Source organism: Lepidochelys olivacea (genome assembly GCF_965140295.1).
Source record: "Lepidochelys olivacea isolate rLepOli2 genome assembly, chromosome: 7".
NCBI lineage: Eukaryota > Metazoa > Chordata > Testudines > Cheloniidae > Lepidochelys > Lepidochelys olivacea.
Window position 1 is genome coordinate 33,648,874 of NC_140417.1, and position 23,294 is coordinate 33,672,167.

The 23,294-nt window shown below is 53.3% G+C and overlaps 3 protein-coding genes across 6 annotated transcripts in view; 1 reads left to right on the plus strand and 2 right to left on the minus strand.

Annotated features, from left to right (window-relative positions):
• The window catches only part of SPTBN2 (spectrin beta, non-erythrocytic 2), a 63,098-nt gene extending 51,283 nt beyond the window's left edge, over positions 1-11,815 (minus strand). For 2 of the 3 annotated variants that reach the window (XM_084634248.1, XM_084634247.1), the window contains exon 1: positions 11,567-11,815. The gene's annotated coding sequence lies outside the window, so the exon portion shown is untranslated. Of the gene's footprint in view, positions 1-7,472; positions 7,619-11,566 lie in introns of those variants that run through there. The other variant, XM_084634249.1, reaches the window with a different exon arrangement.
• Positions 11,816-13,830: 2,015 nt separating this feature from the next.
• Positions 13,831-22,327, minus strand: LOC311523911 (acylphosphatase-2-like). 2 transcript variants are annotated; one of them, XM_084634455.1, is made up of 5 exons: positions 22,208-22,327; positions 20,812-20,905; positions 19,422-19,438; positions 16,594-16,703; positions 13,831-14,430 (listed from the first exon to the last, which is right to left on the minus strand). In XM_084634455.1, exons 2-5 carry the CDS (start codon positions 20,864-20,866, stop codon positions 14,316-14,318), a joined length of 297 nt encoding a protein of 98 aa, XP_084490581.1. In that variant the 5' UTR covers positions 20,867-20,905; positions 22,208-22,327; the 3' UTR covers positions 13,831-14,315. The 2 variants fall into 2 exon arrangements, with proteins under 2 accessions (XP_084490581.1, XP_084490580.1); XM_084634454.1 differs by lacking the exons at positions 19,422-19,438; positions 22,208-22,327 and having other exon boundaries at positions 20,812-20,955.
• Positions 22,267-23,294, plus strand: part of TOP6BL (TOP6B like initiator of meiotic double strand breaks) — a 53,674-nt gene continuing 52,646 nt past the window's right edge. The window contains exon 1 of the mRNA XM_084635100.1: positions 22,267-22,354. Within this exon, the coding sequence (XP_084491226.1) occupies positions 22,331-22,354 (24 nt within the window). The 5' untranslated portion in view covers positions 22,267-22,330. The remainder of the gene's footprint in view (positions 22,355-23,294) is intronic.

The window sequence follows — 23,294 nt, forward strand, 5'->3', positions numbered from 1 at the left end:
GATGTGGGGAAGAGATGTGGGGGAGACAGGGACAGAGGGAAGATAATGGGGGCAGGAGCCAGGTGGGGGGCATTGGGGTGGGCATCCCCACGATGGGAAAAGAGCAGAAGGGGCTGGCGACAGGAGCTACATACAGGGAGACAGGAGTGGGAGACGACTGGGGGAGTTAGGGAGCAGGATGAAAGGGACAGAATGGTCTGTAACCACTAGCAAACATCACCTATAAAACCTGGAACTAAACCCAGGAATCCTGAGTCTCTGCATTCCTCTGCTGACAGCAAATAGTCATAAAACCCACTTGAAAAGTATGTACCTTACTCCTTCTAGAGCCTAATCCACAGAGGATAACAGCCTACTACTCCTACCTGTTATGCTGTTAGCTCAAGTGGTAGAGAATTAAAGGTTGCAGCACTGCTGATGACTCAAACTGGGGGATGAGTATGGTTCCTCATGATGACATTTTTTGCCTGTGCAACCTCAGTTCGTCCCCCTGTGCGTATCCATTATGATATAGTCTTTAATTACATGATCACATACTATTTTTTCACAGGACCCCTGCTTTGTCAGTGTACAGAACAGACATGTTCTGGACATGGATCAAGGTAGGGTAGTGAAGAAAGCTATTGTCAGACCCCTGCTTCATTTGTTGTAGAAGCTGGAAGGTGGGCAGTGAATGAGGCAGGGGACTGCAGGAAGAAAAAGGAAGGTCTGGCATGGTTAAGGCAGCTGAATGCTGCCCTATAGAACTGGACTCTGCTACAAAGTTCCTGTGTGATGCTGGGCAAATCACTTACATCAAACTTTTCACAGGTGGGCACTAACTGTGTGGGCCTCATTTTCTGAGCACTCCATTTGAGATCTTGGGTTCTGATTTGCAGAAGTCCTGAGCACTCACAACTGTAACTGAAGTCAAGGGGAGCTGTGCTCTGACCATAAAAAGTGCCATATAATGCTAAATTCCCTGAAACAGAAGGCCCTATGCATCTCATACTGGGCACCCAAAATTAACTGACCCTTTTGACACTTTTGGCCTTAATCTCTGTTTCCCATCTGTAAAATGGGGATAAACTGCCAAGTCATCTCATAGGAAAGTTGCAAAGATAAATTCATTCACATCTGTAAAGCACTAAGATAGTACAATAAGAGCAACACTGAAAAGCCCAGGGGGAAATTACTAATTCTGTATGAAGTGTGGGGTTTGGATAGTGTGCAGTGAATAATGCATGGCGCCACACCTAGTTTATGTTACTGTCCATCCTGTGCATTGAACAAGGCAGGGGTCCTGTGGAAAAAAACCAACATGTGATCATGTAATTAAAGACCGTATCATAATGCATAAACACAAGGGGGTGCAAATTAACGTTGCACTCTGAGGGCCGTATTTTAAAATCTTAACATAGTTCTTTGGATGTAGTGTTCTGGGATATAAAATAATTGTTGCAGTGAGGTAACTCCTAGAGATGACTGGGCTCCGGGCCCCACTATGATCGGTGATGTACAGGCACATGGTCAATGAAAATGCTCTGCTACAAAGAGCTTATGCTCCCCTTGTCACCATAGTATCCAAGTGCCTCACAATCAATGGATCTTAGCTTTATGAGGCAGCGAAGCATCAGTCCTATTTCACAACTGAGGCAATGGACATGACTCATGCAAGGAATCAGTGGCAGTCCTAGGAATAGAATCCAGGTACCCTGCATCCCACTCAAGTGCCCTCCCCACTAAACCACCCTTCCCCACTGCATGTATATTTATTGCTGCCTAATCACACTGCATATGCACAGCCATGCTGTCAAATGCTTCAAACATGCATCTACCACCACCTACACAAGCGTAGCTCCAACTGCATGATACTGGAGTATCAGCTGACAAGTATGCCCTGACAGAAAGGGAGTGGGGTCTAGTGGTTAGAGGAGAGTGAGGCCTGGAGTTGGGAATGCTGGATTCTCTCCCAGTCCCTTGAAGGAAAGTGGGGTTCAGTGAGTTATATCAGGGAGGGCTGGGAGCAAGGACTCCTGGATTCTATCCTTGGGTCTGAGAGGGAAGTAGGGTCTAGAGCAGGGGTGGCCAACCTACACCTGAGAAAGAGCCAGAATTTACCTATGTACATTGCCAAAGAGCCACAGTAATACCTCAGCAGCCCCACATCAGCTCTCCCATGCCTACCAGCAGCCCTGATGATCAGCACCTCCCCCTCCTTCCCCATGCCTCCTGCAGCATGCAGGAGGCTCTGGGGGGAGGGGGAGGAGTGAGGGCATGGCAGGCTCAGGGAAGGGGGCAGGAAGGAGTGGGGGCCTTGGGCGAAGGGGTAGGGCCTGTGGCAGAGTCAGGGGTTGAGCAGTGAGCACCCTCCCCCGGCACATTGGAAAGCTGGCGTCTGTAGCTCCAGCCCCAGAGTTGGTGCCTAAGCAAGGAGCCAGATATTAACTTCTGAAGAGCCACATGCGGCTTTGGAGCCACAGGTTGGCCACCCCTGGTCTAGAGCTTAGAGAAAGAGGGCCGAAAGCCAGGACTCCTGAGTGCTATTCTCAGCTATTTTACTCACTCACTCGTGCCTCAGTTTCCCTCTAATTTCCACAACAGAAGCTGAGAGGGCATGCAGGGTTAGTGTTTGTAAAGCGATGTGCACAGCTGAGCAGGGGCACAGGATTACATGATATAAAGCCCAGAACACTCCTGGTGCCAAGTGACGGGGGCAGGGGAGGGTTGACCAGTGCAGTGGGAGGCATTAACCCAGCTCTGCAAGTTGCCAAGATGGCCAGCCAGCATGCCCAGGGTAAGACTGGGGTCACAGGGCTGCTGATCCTTTAGATGCAGAAAGACACCAGCAACATGGCACCAAATCCATGTCAAATGGCCACCACAGCTGACTTGGCAGGAGTCACTGGAACACTGGCAGGAGGCCATTGAAGTCCATGGGCATCCCAGACCAACTCCCATCTAACATCAACAGCTGCTCCCACAGAGACAGCACCCTCTACAAGGTGTATATGGGCCCCAGACAAATGACAGCCATGCAGGAGAGCCAGTGGATGGTGGCAGGTGACTGAGTGATGCCACTTTGCTGCCCAGAAGGGGGGAGGCAACTGCATGGACAGGCTTGTACAATCACAAGCAAGATCACTTCAGCATGAGGGCTGGATTAGTGCAACTGCACACACAAATTCCTACTGACACGAGGGGTTGGTTAGTGCCATTGTGTGTGCACGGATTCCCATTGACACAAGGATTGGGTTAGTGCAGTCACACATGCACAGGTTCCCGCTCACATGAGGGGTGAGTTAGTGCAATCACACAGACATTCTCTCTGCCTTGAGTGCTGGGACTAGGGACTGGCTAGTGTGACCGCCAACATGCAAATTACCTCCAGCACAAGGGCAGTGCATGCACAGATTTACATGAGGGCCAGGTGAGAGTGACAGCACAAACAGATTCAGTCTGGCAATTGGGGTGGGTAAAACAGATAGTGAGGTTGAGGTGACTGGGAATTGGGTGACGATTCGGAGTAATGGAGAATTTGGGGCAATTGGGGTAACAGGGATTTTGGGAGGTCAGGTAATTGGGGGATTGGAACAATGTGTTTTTGGAGGATTGGAGCCATGCATATTTGTGGGTGTTTGGGATCAGAGGGGTGAAAGGGATTTAGATTGGTGGTGATGTAGATGTGGGGCGATTGGGATTTGAGGGATGTGGTGATGTGGTTTCAGGATGAGTGTATTTTGGGGGTTGGGGTGACATTAATCTTGGGGTAATAAGGGACTAGGGCAATTTGGAATGCAACAAAGGGGATTTTGAGGACTGGTGATTTGGGATTGGTGGTAATGAGGATTTGGGGCAATTGGGTTCAAGGGTGATGTAGATTTGGGGGATTGGGCTGATGCAGATTTGGGGGTATCCAGAATTGGGGACAATGGGGATTTTGGGGCACAGGCAGCTGACAAGGAAACCTAGCCTGGCTGGCAGGGTGACCCCAATGTCAGGAACCCCTGAGGAGAGGGGGACCTAACTGGGAGAGCTGGGCAATGAGGAGTGGGTTAGAGGGGTGTAAGGCACAGGGGGAGGAGATGAGACAGAGTGAAAGGACTCTGAGGGGGAGTGCGGTTCTGGGCTGCTTCCTCTCTCCATGAGCTGAGAGGGCTGGACCCTGGCCTACCACAAGGCTGTAGAGGGGAAACCAGGGATGGGGCATGAGGTAAAACCCAGCCACCTCCTGTGCCCAGCCTCCTCTGTGGGCCCTGGCCTAGCGAGTGTCTGGGGGGAACCCCTGATGCTGCCCAGCTGGGCCCAGCCTCCCCAATGGGTCCTGGCCTAGCGAGCATCTGGGAGGAACCCCTGGCGCTGCCCAGTTGGGCCCAACCTCCCCAGTGGGCCCTGGCCTAGTAAGTGTCTGAGGGGAACCCCTGGTGCTGCCCACCTGGCTTGATCCAGCTTCCCTCACAGGCCCTGGCCTAGCGAGTATCTGGGGGGAATCCCCAGTGCTGCCCAGCTGGACTCAGCCTCCCACACAGGCCCTGGCCTAGCAAGCCTCTGAAGGGAGCCCCCAGCACTGCCCGGCTGGGCCCAGCCTCCCCCACAGGCCTAGCCTAGCGAGCGACCGGCTCTGACCGTACAGGTCCCAGTGCCACATTGCGGTAGCCCCACCCGCCCACACAGAGGACCCATGCCAAAGGCCAGCATCTCACTGCAGATCATCCCCAGATTACACTGCTGATTGGGCATCTTATTCTTAGCTGCACAGCCCCAAGGAGGCTTATGCTCTTAAGGCCGAAGGATAAATAGCCCAACTCCCTGACAGCAGCCAGGCCACCTCCCCGATAACGGCATCCTCCCCCCACAGCCGGCGCCAATGCCAGACTGAGGTAATTATGCCAGCAAGTGTTCCTGCAAAATCCAATCAGCACTGCCATTGCTGGCACTCAGGGACCAGCCTTTCCAGAAACAAATGAGGGGAGACAGGAATTGGGCCTCCTCTGTGCTGGATAAAGAGACCTCAAGGAGGATGTTTGTAGGGGAGGAAGCATGGGCCAGTGGACAGAGCACTGGCCTGAGAGCCAGGACTTCTAGGTTCCCCAGCTCTGGGAGAGGAGTGGGGCCTCATGGCTTAAAGCCAGGGTAGTTGGAGAAGGTCAGGACTCCTGGGTTCTATTCCAGCCTCTTCCACAGCCCTGCTGTATAGTTTTGTAGTATAAATATAGCAGTGGGCCTGTTATGCCAGGTACTGCACACTCTGTACCTCAGTTTTCCCTCCCATCCTTGGCCTAGTGAGATTGTATGTTCTTCAAGGCAGGGACTTCCAGTGTGTGTCTGCTGTGCCTTGCACAATGCGGGGCTTTGATCTCAGCTGGGGATGCTGGGTACTACTTTAATAGTACCGATGATCCCTCACTCAGACCTGAGATGCAACCATCTCTAGGGTGGTGCACTGCCTCACCTTGCACTGAGATGCAGCTGTCTGTGAGGTGGGTTCTTTAACCCTGAGACCAATGTCTCTTACCAGCCCCCTCACTCCCACACAATGTCCTCTCTTTGCTCCACTTCCCCCCATACACACCATCATCTTTAGCCACCCCTCCCCTGTGACTTTTGAACCCTCTCCCCCAGCAGGCCCAGCCCCTGCTCCCCATGACTTCTGATCTCAAAACCATTGGGGTCCTCTGCTCCCTCATTCCCCAGACAGAGGGCAGGAGGGGAGGGAGTGCAAGTAGAGAGGAGATGGGTCTAACCAGACAGCTGCTCCCACTCCCCTGCAGTAGCCCAAGCCTTACCTCACCCCATCATAGGCCCCCTACTGCTATACTGAGGCACTGGTGTCAATACTATCAAAGAAAAGCACCACCTATTCAGCTCCTACACCACTGCATAACATACACACACACCCAGCACTGCATCAAGGCACCGGAGCCAGCACTGACTCCACAGGGCGAGCATTCCTCACTGAGCCCCCACCCTGTCCCCTGCAGTACAGTGCCCTGTAGTGCTGAACTGGGGCACCGGGGTCAGCACTGACTGTGAGAGAAAAGTACCGCCTACTGAACTCCCACTCCCCTTGCTGCAAACCACCCCAGTACTGTATTGGCTCTGCTCCCCTGGATCTGTGACCGAAATACCATGGCTTGCATCCCTACATTCAGGAATAGGTTGGTACCACCCAGCCCAGCACCTCTGGGCTGAATTGGAAGCCTATTTGCCCCATGTTCTGTGTTAACATGCCCAGATCTCCATGGGGAAGTGTGATCACTGCATTAGCACAATGGCACCTGCACATCGCTAATGCCACCATAAAGGCTTTGAACCACTCAGTCCCAGGCAGGCCTGATAATCTGGATTCAGCCCCCAAGATACTCATCCCCACCCCGGGGCTCCCTGCACCATGGAGTTCTTCCCAACACACATCTGAATTGTGCACCCAACTTATGACACCGCCGCCCCAGAAGCTGGGCGGCTTGGACCCCCTGTATCAGAGATTGGAAAACTATTCAGCCCAATCAAGCTATTCTTGACTTTCCCTTGCCAGCCCCTCTCCACGCTGCAGACAGGGCTAACCAGATTGTTCCCATTGCATCATTTGCATCAGTTCTTTCTGCATAAAACTCAGATCCCACTATTGACCTACTAGCGAGCTCAACCCGGACCCTAAATGCAGCGCAGGGCCCTGCCATGTGGCACTAGCTGGCAGAGCCATCTTGCACGCACACACATGCCAAACATTTCAAAACAGAGGCTTCCAGTTCTGCCCCACAGTGCAGATTTCTGTTCCTGAGTCAGGTGGCCAGACTTCCGAAAGAACTTGTACCCAGCAGCTCCCAGTGTTGGCAATGGCCGCCCAGTGCCGGGGCACAGCACGGCCAAAAACAAGCCCACACGTACAGAGAGAGGCACACACCAAGACAGATAGGCAGGGATAGAGACACAAATCTATGTATGCACACTGTGAAACACCCCAGCAGAGCTGCGCACACAGCCAGCTCCACATCCACACACACATACAAACCCTCACAGCCAGATATGCATGCAGGCAGAGACACATACTCCAGCAAATACGGAGACAGGTTCACGCACCCAGATACACAGAGGTGCAAACACAGAGAGCTATTGCCAAACAAAGGCACCCAGAGACACACAAAGAGCCATGCACACACCAGAGGGAATCCAGCTCAATGTGCGCGCACACCCGGCATCTCAGACTGGCTGCTCCCCCTGCCATTCCCCAAGGAGCATGCTGGCCTGCCTCTCCCTCCCCCACAGCCCGGCCTCGCGTCAGGCGCAGAGACCGGCTCTAGCCTACATGCCCCTCACTTCCCAGGTGCCTGCATCCGGGTGCCCCCACATCCCTGCCCCACCTGGGCATCCCCAGCCCGCCTCCCTTCCCCACCCCGAAGCGCCAGGAGCAGCCGGGAACCCCTCTCCTCCTCCTGCTGCCAGGGATGCAGAGACAATAGCAAGCCCCTCCATCACCCAGGAGCCCGGCTCACCTCCCTCCGGGGGACACCCAGGGCTCCTTCCCCTCGCTCGCGTCCAGATTCCACAGCCAGGGAGGCCCCCAGCACCACGCGGGCAAGCTCGGGGACCGGCGGGGAAGGGCTGGCTGTGGCTGCTGGCTGCGGTGCTGTGAGCGCATGGATCTGCGTGTGTGAGCGCGCGTCACCCGCAATAGGGAGCCGGCAGGAAAAAAAATCACAATAGCATCCTCTGGCGCCCACCGGGGCTCCCGCAGGACTCTGCCAGCCCTCCCCAGCCAGCCAGCTGGTCCTGCCACGGCGGGGTCGGGGGGTTGGGGGAGAGGACAAAAGGAAGGGGCTTTTCCCAGCTGCACAGTGGGAGGGAGCGGGGAGGAAAGGCTGGACATGGGGCCTAGACAGGGATGGGTAAAAGCCATGTGGTGCTCATCCAGCACCCGGATGCAGCCACCTCTGGGGTGGGGTGTGGGGGGCTGTTTATACAGGAATCCATTGCCTGGCCCTGAGCTGCAGCTGCCCCAGGGGTAGGGAGTGGTGGCTATTTATACAGGGATCCATTGCCCCAGTGCTGAGATGAAGCCACCTCTGGGCTGGGAGCAGGGCCTGTTTATACAGGAATTTTTCACCCCAGCCCTAGATGCAGCTGTTTTTGGGGTGGGGAGAAGGGCTTTTTAACAATATACAGTAGTGTAGTAATGTTATACAGCTGTTTAGGACAAGGGTGAAAGGGGAGGATCCCAGGGACAGTGACACCCTCAGTCCTTGGTATCTGTAATGATCTTAAATAGATCCTTGCTCCAGTCGATGTCCCCAAGCCCCCCCTCCCACATGGTCTCCCACTCCTACCTAAAGGCCACAATCACAGCCAGCTCATTCCTAGCACCATAGTCTATGGTGTCGACTCAGAATGCCCCCTCCTGGAGCACACTGCTCTCTGTACACCAGCGGTTCTCAAATTGTGGGTCAGGACCGCAAAGTGGGTTGCGAACCTGTTTTAATGGGGTCGTCAGGGCTGGCATTAGACTTAAGGGTCCGAGCCAAAGCCTGAGCCCCACTGCCCAACCCCTACCACCCAGGGCCAAAGCTCGATGGCATCAGCCCTGGGTGTCGGGGCTCAGGTTACAGGCCCCCCACCTAGGGCTGAAGCCCTTGGGCTTTGACTTTGCTCCCCACTCCACCCGGGGAGGCTGGGTTTGGGCAGGCTTACACTTTGGTCCCCTCTCCTGGGGTCATGTAGTAATTTTTGTTGTCAGAAGGGGGTCGCAGTGCAATGAAGTCTGAGAACCCCTCCGTGTATTCAATGAGTGTCCTCAGCTGCACACCACAAAAGGGGGCTTAAGGTGGGTGCGAATGGCCCCCTAAGCCTCCCACTCCCCTTGAAGGGAGCATCTGGTAATAGGGCTCCTAGCCCCCCATCCCAGTGTATGGATGCGGTGCAGTGCACACTGGCTATTCACTGCATCCCCACCGCTATGGGACACAGGATAAAAGATCCCTTGCAACTGACACACCTGCAGATGTTCGGAATGCAAACTTGTGTTTAATGATAACTTGCACCATATCTTACACGTTAGAAGAGCTTTTCACTATAAAGCCTATTTGAAAGGACTCCTCGCTGTGGGAATTGCCCACCCTAAAAGCAGCTGCACCTGAGTGCTGGGTGAAGGTGTATAAACAGCCCCCACACCCCAACCCCCAGGTATCTCAATGCTAGGCATTGGATCCCTGTATAAACAGCATTGCACACTACCCCAGAGGTGCCTACAACTCAGAGACAGGTGAGGGATCTCTGCATAAACATCCCCCTCTGTCCCATCCCAGAGGCAGCCGCATTTTAGCACTGGGTGAAGGATCCCTGTAAAAGCCCTAATTTTGTGAATTACCCAAACCAGCTGTTTAAAAAGAAAAATAATCCCCTGTTGCTTGCAACTATCACATTCCCCCATAAGTCATGAACAGAGCTTGACCCCATAACTTTCTGACTTGAGCATAGACCTTTGCCACCCGAGCTACAGGAGTAATTGCTGCATGAATTAGCCTCTAGAGTAGGGCTTTGCATACACTTTGCCAGTGGGTTACACAACTCCATTAGCACTTTTCCAAACACCAAAGTTGTCCCTCTTTGACTACTCCATTCTAGTTGAAGAGGTACAACCCCTGCTAGTGTGGATATGGTTATGATGAGATAAAAGTGCTTATCCTGGTATAGCTATTCCTGTACAGGAAGGGGAATAAGCTATCCCAGGATAAGACATCTTTATATCAGTATAGCTGCTTCCACACTTGGAGTTGTCCTGGCATAACATACGGGTAAAAAAAAATTCCCTCCCCAACCAAAATAGTTATACCGGGACAAAATCCGTGTGTAGAGTAGCTCTCAGATAGCAGTAGGCTATTAGAACACTGCATGCTAGCCCTGGGTCTGGGAGGGAAGTGGGCAAAGCGTTTAGCAATTGGATAACCATGGCACATATATTTAGCACGTTCGTTCTAAAAGGCAGTGCAGCAGAGTGGCTCCGACACAGCTCTGAGGTGTTAGAGTGTGGACTCAACTCCCAGCTCCACCTGAATTGACCTTGTGTAGCCTCTCTTTTAGATTATTTGCAAAATGGAAGTGGGGGGCTAATATCTGAGTAATTAAATAGTGGGGTGGAATGTTGTCTTGGTCAATAGTAAGGTCTGGGAAGTGCCTGGAAATATAAAAAGCAAAAAGCAAAGGGGAGATGTGAAGGCAGGAGCTTCTGGTTCCAAGCTCAGTGCACATTCCCCTTGACTACAGGATATGCAGTGGTGCCATCTGCTGTCTCTCAAAAACGTTGGGTAGCCTGATTGCATGGACTGAGTATATATTAGAGCAGCTCTGAGGCTGCTCTCATTTACACCCCAGGAAAAGACCTCATAAGCCCCCTTAAACCCTTCTCCTGTATCTGTGTGCTGAGAGCAGGACTGAAGAGGACAACCCAGCTCTGGGGAGACCCTCCCTCATAGACTCTGCACTCAATTCTGATCCCCTGCCTTTGAGAAAGAAGGTCAGAGTGGGGCCTGGGGGTGGAAACCAGGACTCCTGGGTTCTTTCCTGGGCCAGAATCATCACACTGTCAGCAACCTGTTCAACTAATATTGTCCATAACTGGGAACGGGTGACGGGGGATGGATCACTTGATGATTACCTGTTCTGTTCATTCCCTCTGACGCACCTGGCATTGGCCACGGTCGGAAGACAGGACACTGGGCTACACGGACCTTTGGTCTGACCCAGTATGGCCATTCTTATGTTCCCCGTCCATATTCCATGGCCCGCCTCTCATTTGCACCCCATAGTAATCCCCTACCCCCTAGGGTGAGTGCTCTTAGAGCCTGCAGTAGGTTACCTGACCTCCCTCTTGCCAGTGTTCATTATGGGATACATCAGCATCTCCCTGCTGACTAGCAATGGAGCAGCCTGATAGCGCAGCATAACCCAACAACATCATAACCTAACATGACTGGATGACTCTGCTTAGGAGAAGCCCGGAGCTGGAATAGCAGGGGGCTGTGGGCTGGGACTGGGGGGCTCAGCAGAGCCATGTGTGTTTGTGGGAGCCCAGGGCTGGGATTTCACCAGGGTGACTGGTCAGGACTGAGGGGCACTGGCAGAGGTGCAGGGGAGCCCAGGGCTTGGGTAACAGGGGGTTGCAGGTCAGGATTGAATGGCACTGGCAGAGCTGTGTGCAGAAAGCCCATGTAGTGAGCAACTGGAGCCAATAGTATGAGCCCCCTCATCCGCCCTGTTTTCCTGGCACCCTGGGAGCAGTGAGGCAGGGAGCTCTGACCCTGCCAGCTGCAGGCAGACACCCTGGCCCCCATCCTTCCCCAGATATATCAGGTGGGTCCACTATGGTATCAAAGGCCCCTCAGCCCCTCGCAGGACCTGCCTTCAGATCCAGAGACCATCCCCTGGAGATACCCCACTGCACCCATCCACTCCTTCCCAGCCCCACTTGGGCATCCCCAGCCCAGCTCCCACCCTCCCCCGCACCATGGGTAGCTGGGATCCCCCTCCCCTCCTGCTGCCAGGGATGCAAAGACAATAACGAGCCCCTCTATCCCCCAGGGCCCGACTCACATACCTGGGGGGTGGCATCCAGGTCTCCTTCCTCCCCGCCGTGGGCAGACCTCACTGCAGGCAGCGTCTGGCTACTTGGAAGCTAGGGGGCTGCCAGTGGGGGGCTCCTTGTGAGTCTTAAGGCTGATCCGATGAGGTCCGAATCACCTGTCCCATCCCCCGTCCCTGATGGGGGTGCAAGCATCACATGTTGCGCTTGGGTGAAACCCGGCGTCCAAGGGCTCAGCCCGAACGAGCAGTCCTGGGCGGCAGAATGGTCCGGCCAGGAATGGCTGGAAAAGCGCCCGCCTCCCAGCCACGAGGCACAGCCATTGGGCGCCTTCCCCACATCAGTCACACACAGGGAAATGGGACTGGGAGACGATTGAGGGGGGGTTGATTGGGGGCTGGGCTGCCCTATCTCACCCAGGGGATCAGAGCACAGAATGGGGAACCCCCTCCTCATATCTAGGAAATGGGCCCGATCCTGCTCTCATTAACCGTGGTGTAAATCCAGAGTCGCCCAAACAGATGAGGACAGGATCCTGAGGTGGAGATTAATCCAGAGTGAGTCCTGATTGGGTTTGTACAAGCGCCATGGCACAGTCAGGCCTCATTAGTTGGGTGTGAGGGGTCTGACCTGCCAGGGGCTGAGTGTGGGGCACCTCCCCAGGAACAGTGCTCACATCCCAAGTGCTAGGAGCAGGGTTTGGCCAAAGAGATCCAGTTTGCATCCTTGCAATCCAGCTCCCTGGTGCTTAAGGGCATAAGAGCGAGTGCAGTGCAGCAGGCTGGGACCCAGAGCTCATGGGTTTTCTTCCCACATCTGTCACTCACCTTGGTCAAGTCTCCACTCTCTTCCCCTCTCTGTGCCTGTTTCCCCTCCTACCCTTTTTGGTTTCAACTGTGAGCTCTTCGGGGCAGGGAATGTCTCTCACTGTGTGTCTTTGCAGCACCTGGCATGGCAGGGTCCTGACCTCAGTCAGGGTCTGTGCAACACCCCACACAATGGAGGCCCCAATCTCAGTTGACATTTGTGCAGTGCCTGGCACCATGGTGGCCCTGATCTCTGTTGGGATCTGTGCACCACCTCGCACAGTGGGGGCTCCTGATCTGATATGGCACTACCATATTACACATAACAATAGGATTGTGTCATCACAGGCTCCAAACCAGTGAAGCCAGAGCTCTTGGGGAGGAAGGACTTTACCTAGGCTGTGGAATGCCTTTTGTGTTAAAAGCCCATTTAACTCAAAAACCAGCAAACACTTGGCAGAAAAGTGTTCTCCATTAATCACTTAGGCTCAAGTTTTCCAAAGTGACTCATTTTGGTACCCAACTAGCCTTGACTTAAAGGGCCTTGATTTTTACTTCACTCCTGAGCAACAGGCCCCTTTGAGGTGTCTCAAATTGGGCATTCCAAAGACTAAGGCCCCCCAAATGTCCAGTCACTTAGATCCAAGCCCAGAAGGGATCATTAAATCATCTAGTCTGCCCTCCTGTATAGCACAAGCAGGAAAATATCCTCCAGACACCCCTGCATTGAGCCCAGTCACTTGTGTTTGACTGAAGCATTTTCCAGAAAGGCAGCCAGCGTGGACTGGAGATGGAGACTCCACCCCTGCCCTTGGGAGTTTGTTCCAGTGGTTAATCACTCTCCCTAGCACACGTGTGCCTTTTTTCTCATTGGAATGCGTCTGGCAGCAGCTTGCAGCCACTGGCTCTTGTTCAGTCTTTCTTTCCCCACAAGGTTAAAGAACCCCTACCTCGTACCTGGCACCTTCTCCACATGAAGGCCCCCAGGCACCATCATCAAGTCACATCTCAACCTTTTTTTTTGATAAACTACACAGATTGAGTTCCGTATGTCTCTCACTGTCGGGCATTTTCTCCAACCCTTGAATCATTGTTGGGGCTCTTCTCTGCACCCTTTTCAATTTTTCACCTTCCTTTTAAAAATGTGACCACCAGAACTGGATGCAGTATTCCAGGCTCAGTCTCACCCCTGGGCAATCCCAGCCCGTCTCTACTCTGCTACTGAGCCCATCACTGTGGGATGGGAGTGGTTAGTACAGACCCCTTCCCCTTCCTTCAGAGGCTCAGGGACAGCCCAAGCCACATTGCTGAATCGCCGCCAGCCCAGAGAAAGGGGAAATGAGGCATGATGCTGCTATTTCTAGATTAAAAACCCAAGGGGAGAACACCATTCCCCTTGGTTTTGTATTTTAAAATCCACCCAGGCAGACCCCACCCACCCAGGAACCAAACATAAGGGCACAGGCATCAACCTTCTCGCTTTCTCAGGTCATCTTTACTGAGCCCCTCTGCAGAAATACAGTGTGCAGGTGGGAGGGGTATGTTGGCAGCATAGGCAGCATCTTCTTCACAGTGGGGGTGGATTAAATAGTGGGGGGCCAGTGCAGCCATTTGTATTAGTGCAAAGCAGGTGTGGGGTGGGGCTCAGGTCCCGGGGTGGGACCTTATCCACAGAGCCAGGCATCAGGTGTAGGGGTTTCAGGTGTTCTGGGGGCAGGGTCCCTGCTGGGGAATGGGAGTTTAGTGAGAGGCTGGCAAAGGAAATCACAGGTCCACGTGCCGGGAGCTAGGCCCACACCCTGACGTCCGGGAGCAGCAGGGGAAGACATGCTCAATGGCCAGGCTGGGATGCAGGGGTCCTTGCATTCCACCCTGGAGCTGCAGCCAGCCAGCAGAGGTCACAGTCATCTGTCCCCCAAGGAAGGGGTAAGGAGTTGCTGTGGTCCTGGCCCCACCTCCTAGTACTTGGTGGTGAAGTTCGAGAATTCCAGAGTGGAGATCTCCCTCTCATTGGAGAAGACAGCCCGGTCAATGCGGGACATGGGGCTCCCTACGTTGCGCAGCCAGTTCTTCCTGTGCGGGTAGGGGGTAGAGCATCCATAAAGAGAGCTCGGGCTCCCAGCCCCATTGCTTTAACCACTAGACCCCACTTCATTCCCAGAGCCAGAGATAGAACCCCAGAGTCCTGGGTTGCAGCCTCCCCCATGCCCAATACATTCCACTTCCCTCCCAGAACCAGGAATAGAACTTAAGAGTCCCAGCCCCTCTGCTCTAATCACTAGACACCACTCCTTTCCCAAAGCTAGGGATAGAACCCAGGAGTCCTGGCTCGCTGTTTACACAGCTGGCATTTACCCAGCTATGATCCCACACAAACAGGTTCAGCCTGTAAAGTCCATGTGGAACCTGTTTCCTCTTTTATCTCCTTCCAGGACCTGAAGCAAAGATGGGGGAGACTGGTTGCTATAGAACCTGCCTTTCCCCCATTATCTCGTTCATGAAAAGGGATGGGGGAATGAAGCAGACTGGCTGTTATAGAAGCAGCCCCAATTTGTTCAAGCCCTGAAGGTGGTGGAAATGGGGGGAGACTGGTTTCTATGGAAACTGTTCCACTTCTCTCTCTGTCTCCAAATGTTGAAGGTGATGGAAGGGGGACTTGTTGCTATGGAAACTGTCTCCGGTTGTCATCTCTGAAGGTGACGGAGCCGTTGCTACGGAAGTTGCCCCGCCTGCCCTTCCCGGTTGCCACGGGTGATGGGGGATGGGCAGGCAGGTTTCTATGGCCCCTGAAGAGAGAAATTAATCAGACAAATTCTCTGTCCCTTCCTGAGGGGACGCTAATTGGGGCCGAGCCAAGGCCCAGATTTTCCAGCCACTGATTGGCTAGGGCAGCAGCACCGGGGGAACTGCCCTAGTTAGAGGCAGGAGGGTTTCAAATGGGGAATGTGACAGTCTATGATCCTGCAGCTTGGACCTAGGGATTAACCCCTTCCCTCCTGCAGGGGAGGGGATCGGACTTGCCCCCCCCCCACACCACCCCTGCAGTCTGGCCGACACCTTGGGCCTGCATATCACTGGAGGCGCCAGAGAGAACATAGGTCTTTGGAAGCGGCTTTGCTCCTTCACAAAGGGATGTTTCCCATCTTGGAGATCTCAGGAATGTCAGGTCAGCTCTCAGGATCAGGCACTTTCACAGCTCTTCTTAGAGAGGCAGTGTTGCCCAGTGGACGGGGTGCTGGGACTTAGGATTCCATTCCCAGTGCTGCCCCTGACCTTGGACAAGCCCCTTCCCCTCTCTGTGCCTGTTTCCACTGCCACCATTTGTCTGTTTAAACTGAAGTGTGTGTGTGAGAGGGTGCGCATGAACTGTCTATGCAGCACCCTGCACAATGGGGCCCCAATCTCAGTCAGGGGGTCTGTCCGGCACCTAGTATAACAGGACCCCGATCTCAGTCTGCAATGCCTGGTACAAAGGTCTGTGTGGCTCCCAGTACAACAGGTATCCGATCTCAGTCAGGGGCCTGTGCGATGCCCAGTACAACGGGGCTCTGGTCTCAGTTAGGGGGGGGTCTGTGCAGCGCCCACAACAAACAGGGACCTGATGTCAGTCAGGGGATCTGTGTAATGCCCAGTACAATGGTCTGTGTGGCTCCCAGTACAACGGGGACCTGATCTCAGGCGGGAGGTCATGTGCTGCAACCAGCACAACAGAAAGGATCCTCAGTCGGGAGGGTTTGTGCAATTCCTGGCATGAGGAGGTCCTCCTCTCAGTCAGGGGGGTCTGGGCAGCACCTGGTGTGATGGGGGACCTGATCTCAGCTGGATGCGGGTGTGCCACACCTAGCACAATGGGGAACCCGATCTACAGGGAGAAGCTGACTGGTGGGTGGGTGGAAAAGTCTGGAAGTTCTTCGAGTGGGGCAGGTGCTCAGCTATGCTACAAAGGGCCTTCAACACTTGCAGCTTGTGTTTGATGTACACGGGTGAAGGAAGAGCTGGGGATACACAAAGAGGAGTCTTTTCCGTATCTCTCCACATCCTGGGATCCTTTATCTCCTCTTTACGCTGGAGTGATATCAGCAGCTCCCTCCCGCACCACTAGGGGGAAAAAGCAGCTCCCCAACCCCAACCCTGGCAGCTATTCACCTCCCCCTGCTCTGATACCCGGAAGGGTGAGCAGCACCCATGTTTAACACTGAGCCAACTGGTGAGCTAGGAAGCCTAGCTGATACTCACATGATCTCAATCTTCTCCTTGGGCCCTTGCACCTGCCCAGTCACAGTCCCACGGGAGGTGTTCTTCACCCAGCCTACCACCCCCAGCTTCTTGCCCTGGTCTTCTGTGTACTGGAGAGGAAGAGACAGGATTATCAAGGCCTTGCATGAGCCAACAGAACGGGCATTTGCCTCAGTCCCCAGCATACAGCCTCTCCTGCCCTGTGCACTGATCTCTGAATGGCACAGCCCGGGCTGTGCACCACCCAGCATGTAGCTCTCTACATATCCATGTGGAAGTGCAACTCTGAGGGGAAGGATTCTAGCTCCCTCAGGTCTATATGGGGAGCTTCCACCCCAGAGAGGGTGGGACAAACTTGGTTTTCTCCCTGCCTCCTGCAAGGCTTCCAGCTTTTCATATGCCTTTGCAGATGGGTAACCACATTCCTGTCTCGGCTTGGGTATCAGCTGCCAGCCAGGGGCACCAGCAGGAGGAGGAACAGTCAGCATTAGACAGGGCGCTCCCTACAGGCTAATGACTTCACAAGCACTTGTCCTGGGTGGTGGCCTGAAGCCTCATTGCAATTATCCATCTACTGCCTCTATTCAATCCCTATAGACAGAGAAACCAGCATCCTATGAGCTGAGCTAGACAGGTGGAGGGGTGTGTATGGGGATAGATAGATCACTAAATAGACAGAGGGATGTTTATGGAGGGGGGGGGTGGATGGATGGACGGCTAGAGACAGACAGCATCTAAGATTACTAGAATCTAGGCGAATAGCTGGATGCAGTAGATAGAGCCAAATATTAGGAGAAAGGTAGCTAAAGCAGGCCAGGAGGATTGAGAGAGCACAGCATCTGAGATCTATGATGATAGCTGGATCACAGAGGCACTAGCTATGCCAGAGTTCAATCAAACCAAGCTCTCATGGTAAGAGCCGACGTTTCAAAGTGCTCTAAAATTTACGCACACACTAAGTCTGGAAAATTGCTATGCCCCACCAGGGTCACCCCCGAAAACTGAGCTCATCCAATCAGCTTGGACCAACCAGCTTAGGCTCAGCAGTCAGTCCAAGGTCCTGGAAGCAACATTAACATTATGAGAGAGTCTTTTGGGCAATATAAATTGGCATCCAGGATGGATGCACACCAGAGAAAGGATTTGCAGGTACATCATCGAGATGCATTGGGCCATTCCTTCCTTTTAAAGCTATTGTCCCAGGCTCTCTGCAGAATCTAGCAGACACTGCTGCGTCAGTTACACTCAGGGAAATTCCCCCTCTCAGAGCTGTTGTCTCAGATTCAGGCAGATTCTCCTGCAGTTGCTTCACTTGGGGCATGTTTTGAAGCTTGTCTTTCCAACAGTAGCATCAGAAACTTTCTTTTTTTTCTTTAAATGGCCCTGAGATTCCACTGCAATCAGATGGCTCCAGTATCTGGGGCCCAAGGCACAGCCCTCTAGCACTTATGCCTGCATCTGGCCCTGATTCTACATAGTGATGCCATCCAGTCACGTTGCAGAATCCCAAGTTTCAGGGCAAGAATCAGGCCGGCTCGTTGTATTCATGGCTCTGATCAGCCCTGCTTCAAAAAGGAAGAGGCTTGGGCTTACAGGCAGTATGGATTTGGCTCCATCCACCTGATCCACACTTCAGTTATACCCACTGGCCTTTTCTCTAGTAAATATTGGAAAGAGATTAGAGATTTGGTTCAGGTGTGTACACAGATTAGAATAATTCCCTTTCCCCAAATTTGCACCACCACCACACGTGGGGGATTTTTAAATGGTAAATGGCTCAAAAACTTCCCTTCCTTAACCTGGAATCTCATCCAAAACACTATTTATTATCATTAATATTTTGAAAAAGAGATGGAAGGTGATGGATTGAAACAGACTCTTCACTGTTTGGTAGGGGTGCAGCAAATGACTGAATAGGAGTGGATCATAACAGGGGACCCATGTTGCCCAGTATCCCATCTCCCGCAGCAGCCCAGTCCCTGCAGCTCTGAGGAAACTGCAAGACCTCTGTTCCCAGGGGAAATTCCTTCCTAACCCCAATAGTTATAAATTGGCTCATGCCCTGAAGCATGTGGGTTTAGATCCCTCTCAGACTCTTGTCTCTTAGTTAGTATTTACTATATTAACTCTGTACATTCTCATTACACATAGAAATGGCCAGTTCTTTTGTGAACCCTGCTCAGCTCTAGACCTTAATAAGATCAAGTAGCAATGAGTTCCACAGTCTAACCATGCACTGGGTGAAAAAGCTTTTCCAAGGGAGGTCTGCACCAGCAAACTCAGTGCCCAGGAGGGAAGCAGGGTGGCTGGGGCAGGGAGGTCCAGCACTTGTATTCACTGCATCAAGCTCCTGAGAACCCACACTAGGGCCTTTCAAAACTTCTTGTAGCGTGGGTTGCTGGCCATAGAGGTGCGCATGCTGATCAGTGAGGGAGTTCTCCTCTCCCTGCACATGTTGCTCTATCACCAGAGACTTTTCTCCTCTAACCTGCTCCTTGCATCCGCAAGCCCAAGACTTCATCTGGTCCCCTTCTGCCTTGGACCGTCCTCTCCAGCAAGCAGCTCCTGATTTTGGCTACCGTTTTCAACATTACTGCTGGCCTGGGGACCCTGACAGCAGCTCCTGTTTGGTAGCATAGGCCCTTAGTGCATCCAACTATGGCTTCTCCTCCCTGCCCGCAGCTGCTTCACACTGGCTTGGGAAGGAGAGTCTGGACTAGGGGCAGTTGGGAATCAGGAGACAGTGTCATGCGACCCAGCATGCTGCCCCCTCCAATGGGCTGTGCTCTAAAAGCTGGCTCCCGCCTCGCCCGCTCACACACCCTTACCTTTCTAAAGAAGACACCTGGTGGGAAGAAAGAAAAGATGAGTCAGTTGCAAATAGACAGCAAATGCTGGGCATTAAATGCCAGCTCTGCTTCTTAATGATGTGGGAACCGCCAGCCTGGACCAGGCCAGGAGCCATCTATCCTGGGATCCTGGCACTGTCCAGCACCAGCTGCTCAGAGGAAAGTGCAGAAAACCCTGCCGTGCTGAAATAACCTGCCTCCTGGAGAAGTCCCTGCCTGACCCTTCATTAGCTCATGCCCTAGAGTATGATGGTGTCTGTCCTTGCCACAGCCTTGTTTGGTTTGTAAGATTTACTGCTCTAACTCTGGATAGTCCTGTTATCCACAGGAACATCCTATCTTTGTTTGGCTCCTGCTCAGTGCTTCAGCTCCTGTGGCAATGAGTTCCAAAGGCACCCAATGAGCCCACAACTCCACAGCATGTGAAATTTACTTCAGCATCTGAGGTATGAATGCAAATGAAACACTAGGCCCTGGCATCATCTAATTTACACCAAGGATCAGTCCTTCTATCTGGGTGTAAAGAAAACTCCATCAATTCTGAGGCCAGAATTGACCACTGTGATAATTCAGTCGGACCGCCTACAGCATCCAGGTCCCAAAATCTCACCCAGCGTTTCCTGCATAAGGCTAAGACATGAATGGACCTCACAACATCCAATGTATCAGTGAAGCACAGTGAGTTACCAGCAGCTGCCCACCAAATCAGTGGCAGAGCTAGGAAGAGAACTCTAGAATCTGGACTACCAATCCTGTGATTCAGTCATGACACTTTGCTTCCTCCCAGAGCAAAGAATAAAACCCAGGAGTTCTGACTCCAATCTCCCCTGCTCTAACCACTAGACCCTGCTCCTTTCCCAAGAGCTGGGTCTAGAACCAAGAAATCCTGACTCTTAGCCCCCAAACTCTTGCTTCAACCCACTAGACCCCACTCCTTCCTGCCTGAAAGAGCTCTACTGAGGGGTTTTACAATGTGCAATGGATGAAATCTCTGTTTTCTTCTACCGAGGGGCCCCAATCTCAAAATAGTAACCCAGGTGGGGTCTGCCCAGAGCTGGACAGAGGGAGACAACCTCACTCCCATGCTGAGAAATATCTCTGCACACACTGCTCAAGATGACAGTGGCATGTCTGGAATTGCTCCCTGTTCCCTATCCCTGGGATACTGGCTTTAATCAGATCATTTGGGGCTCACTGAAATCCTCCCAGCCATGCTGCATGGTAGCAGCTGTCCTGCTGCTAGTGAGATTTACTCTCCTTTCATGGGCTATTTGCAGCATTTGTGGCTAGAGCCAGCAGGGGAATGATCCTCTCCATTTGCAACAAAATCAATGCAGCAGGGCAACAGTGCAAAATGCAGCACACTTACCTTGCACGTCCCCATGGACCTCATAATCCAGGGCCCAGAGTCCTGAGGAAGCCATGGCACGGCATGGGCTAGTGTGGTGGGCTGCAGATGGAAGCTGGTGGGAGTGAACAAGGGTTTGCAGCACAGCATGTTATATGATCTGCTGCCGGCAGCTCCGTCTGCCTGTTTCTAAATTGGGCCTTTTGGATGGAGGCAGCATGGTGAGGAAGGAGCAGGCCAAGTCACTCATGCCACCCCCACCCTTACCCCTGCACCCAGCCCTCTCCCACTGCACTCACAAGCCCCACAGCAAACGCCTCCTCCTTCAGGCTCAGCCCCCTCTGTGTGGTTTCCCAGCTCCCTTACTTCCATACTATGGGAATTCCCCCCCCCCCCAACTCCCAGTTACCTCCCACTCACCCCAGTGCTAACCTTCTTTCCCAAATACCCAACACCTGTATTGGGATAGGGCACTGGACTGACATGCAGGAGCCCTGGGTTGGCCACTGATCTGCTCGGTGATTTTAGACAAGTCACTTTCCCTCCCTGTGCTTCAGTTTCACCATCAGCTAATGATACTGCCTCCTTTATAAAAAGAAAAGGAGGACTTGTGGCACCTTACAGACTAACCAATTTATTTGAGCATAAGCTTTCGTGAGCTACAGCTCACTTCATCAGATGCATTCAGTGAATGAAGTGAGCTGTAGCTCACGAAAGCTTACACTCAAATAAATTTGTTAGTCTCTAAGGTGCCACAAGTACTCCCTTTCTTTTTGAGAATACAGACTAACAGGGCTGCTACTCTGAAACCTGCCTCCTTTATAAAACACTATATAAGAGCTTGGTATCCCTCATGCTCAGTGCAGGGGTAATCCCCTCCTGTAACACCCACTCCTATCTCAGCAGCAACCTCCCACCCCTGTGCCAACCCCCTCCCAGCTACTTCAGACCTGCCCCCCCACCCCCACCTGATCTCTATTGCCCTTGGAGAGCCGGGAGGGTTGGGCCAATTTTGGGGGGGAGGGAAGGATTGTGTGTGTCGAGCAGGGGGTAGAGCTAGGCGTTAGGGTCTGGAGTGGAATAAACTGGGGGGTTGGTCCTGGAGACGGTGAAGTATGGGGGCAAGACTGGGGGGGTGGCTGGGGTAGAGCTGAGGGCTGGGGGTTCAGTGACGGGCTGGGATGTGGGGGATTCAGCGCGGGAGCTGGATCTGGGTGGGATGGGGGGAGCAGGCTCGGGATGGGGCCAGGCGATCAGTCCTGGATGGTTGGATCTGGGGTCTAGGGCTGGCTGCGAGGGGTCTGGCTATGGCGCTGCGCTGTGAGGTTTTCGGGGGGGCTGGCTGCGAGGGGTCACGTCTGGGGGTGGAGGTGGGACCGGGGAGCTGTCTCTGGATGGGGCGGGGGGCGGTTCAGACCTGGGTGGCTGGATCGGAAGGCGGCGGAGGGGGCTGCGAGGGAGTTGGAAGCACAGGACGGTCGGCGCGCGCTCCCGCGGCTCCCTCGGGCGGGAATGAGCGTTCCCAGGGCGAGGCGGCGTAATGGAGGGAGCGGCTACGCGCACGGTGCGGGGGGGCGGAGGGTGATGGGAGGCTAAGTTGAGGGGTCAGGGTGGGGGGTGCTGTGGGGTCGGCTGGGGGAATGAGGGGATGAGTTAGGTTGCTGGGTGCAGATGGGGTTGCTGGGACCAACGGGGGCACTAGAGGATCAGGGATGTCATTATGGAGGGTGGGGTGTGAGGAGGGTGCCGGGGGTGGAGGCATTTCTCCCACTGCCTTTGAGGGCAGGTCCCTAGTATAGGCCTCCCTCTCTGCGTGTGTTGGGGAGGGGGCATCTTCTCTGGTATTAGGATCTAGAAAGGTCTTCCATTCCTCTCCACCACTGTACCCCCCAGCATACACATCTCTATTGCCCCTGGGAGCAGTTACCCTCACACTCACACCCCGCCCCCCAGACCCCTGTGACCAGCCTCACTGCCCTAGCCACCTAAATACATCCCCCCTCCCACACCCGCCGATCTGTGCCGTGCTTTACTGCACCATTATCCTCTGGCTCACTGGCCTTGATGGTGACCATGACATGGCTCACTGACCCTTCCAGTCTCCTTCGACCTGGGCAGGCTGGACATTATACACTCACTGGCTGCTTTTTTGTTTTGTTTTGTTGGGGATTTTTTTTGTTTGTTTTTTTAACATACAACTTTTCTAAGTGTTTTAAAATCCACATGCTTATTTGAATTGTCTTGAAATTTGTCGTGCTTCATAAGTGCCTGGGATTTGGGTAGTGGTCTCAATTTGGGGTCATGTGAATACGGGGTTTCTGACATAAATTCCCTCCATAAAAATCATGTCATATCAAAAACCTCTGATTCTTATAATGTTTTTTCCACATCCCTGAGGCTCAAACTATGGTTCTGATCTTGCCCACTTGGCACTGATCTCAGTTAGTGCATGGCACCCACTTCCTTCTGGGGAAGCAATATTTCAAAAGTAATTGAGGGTAAAG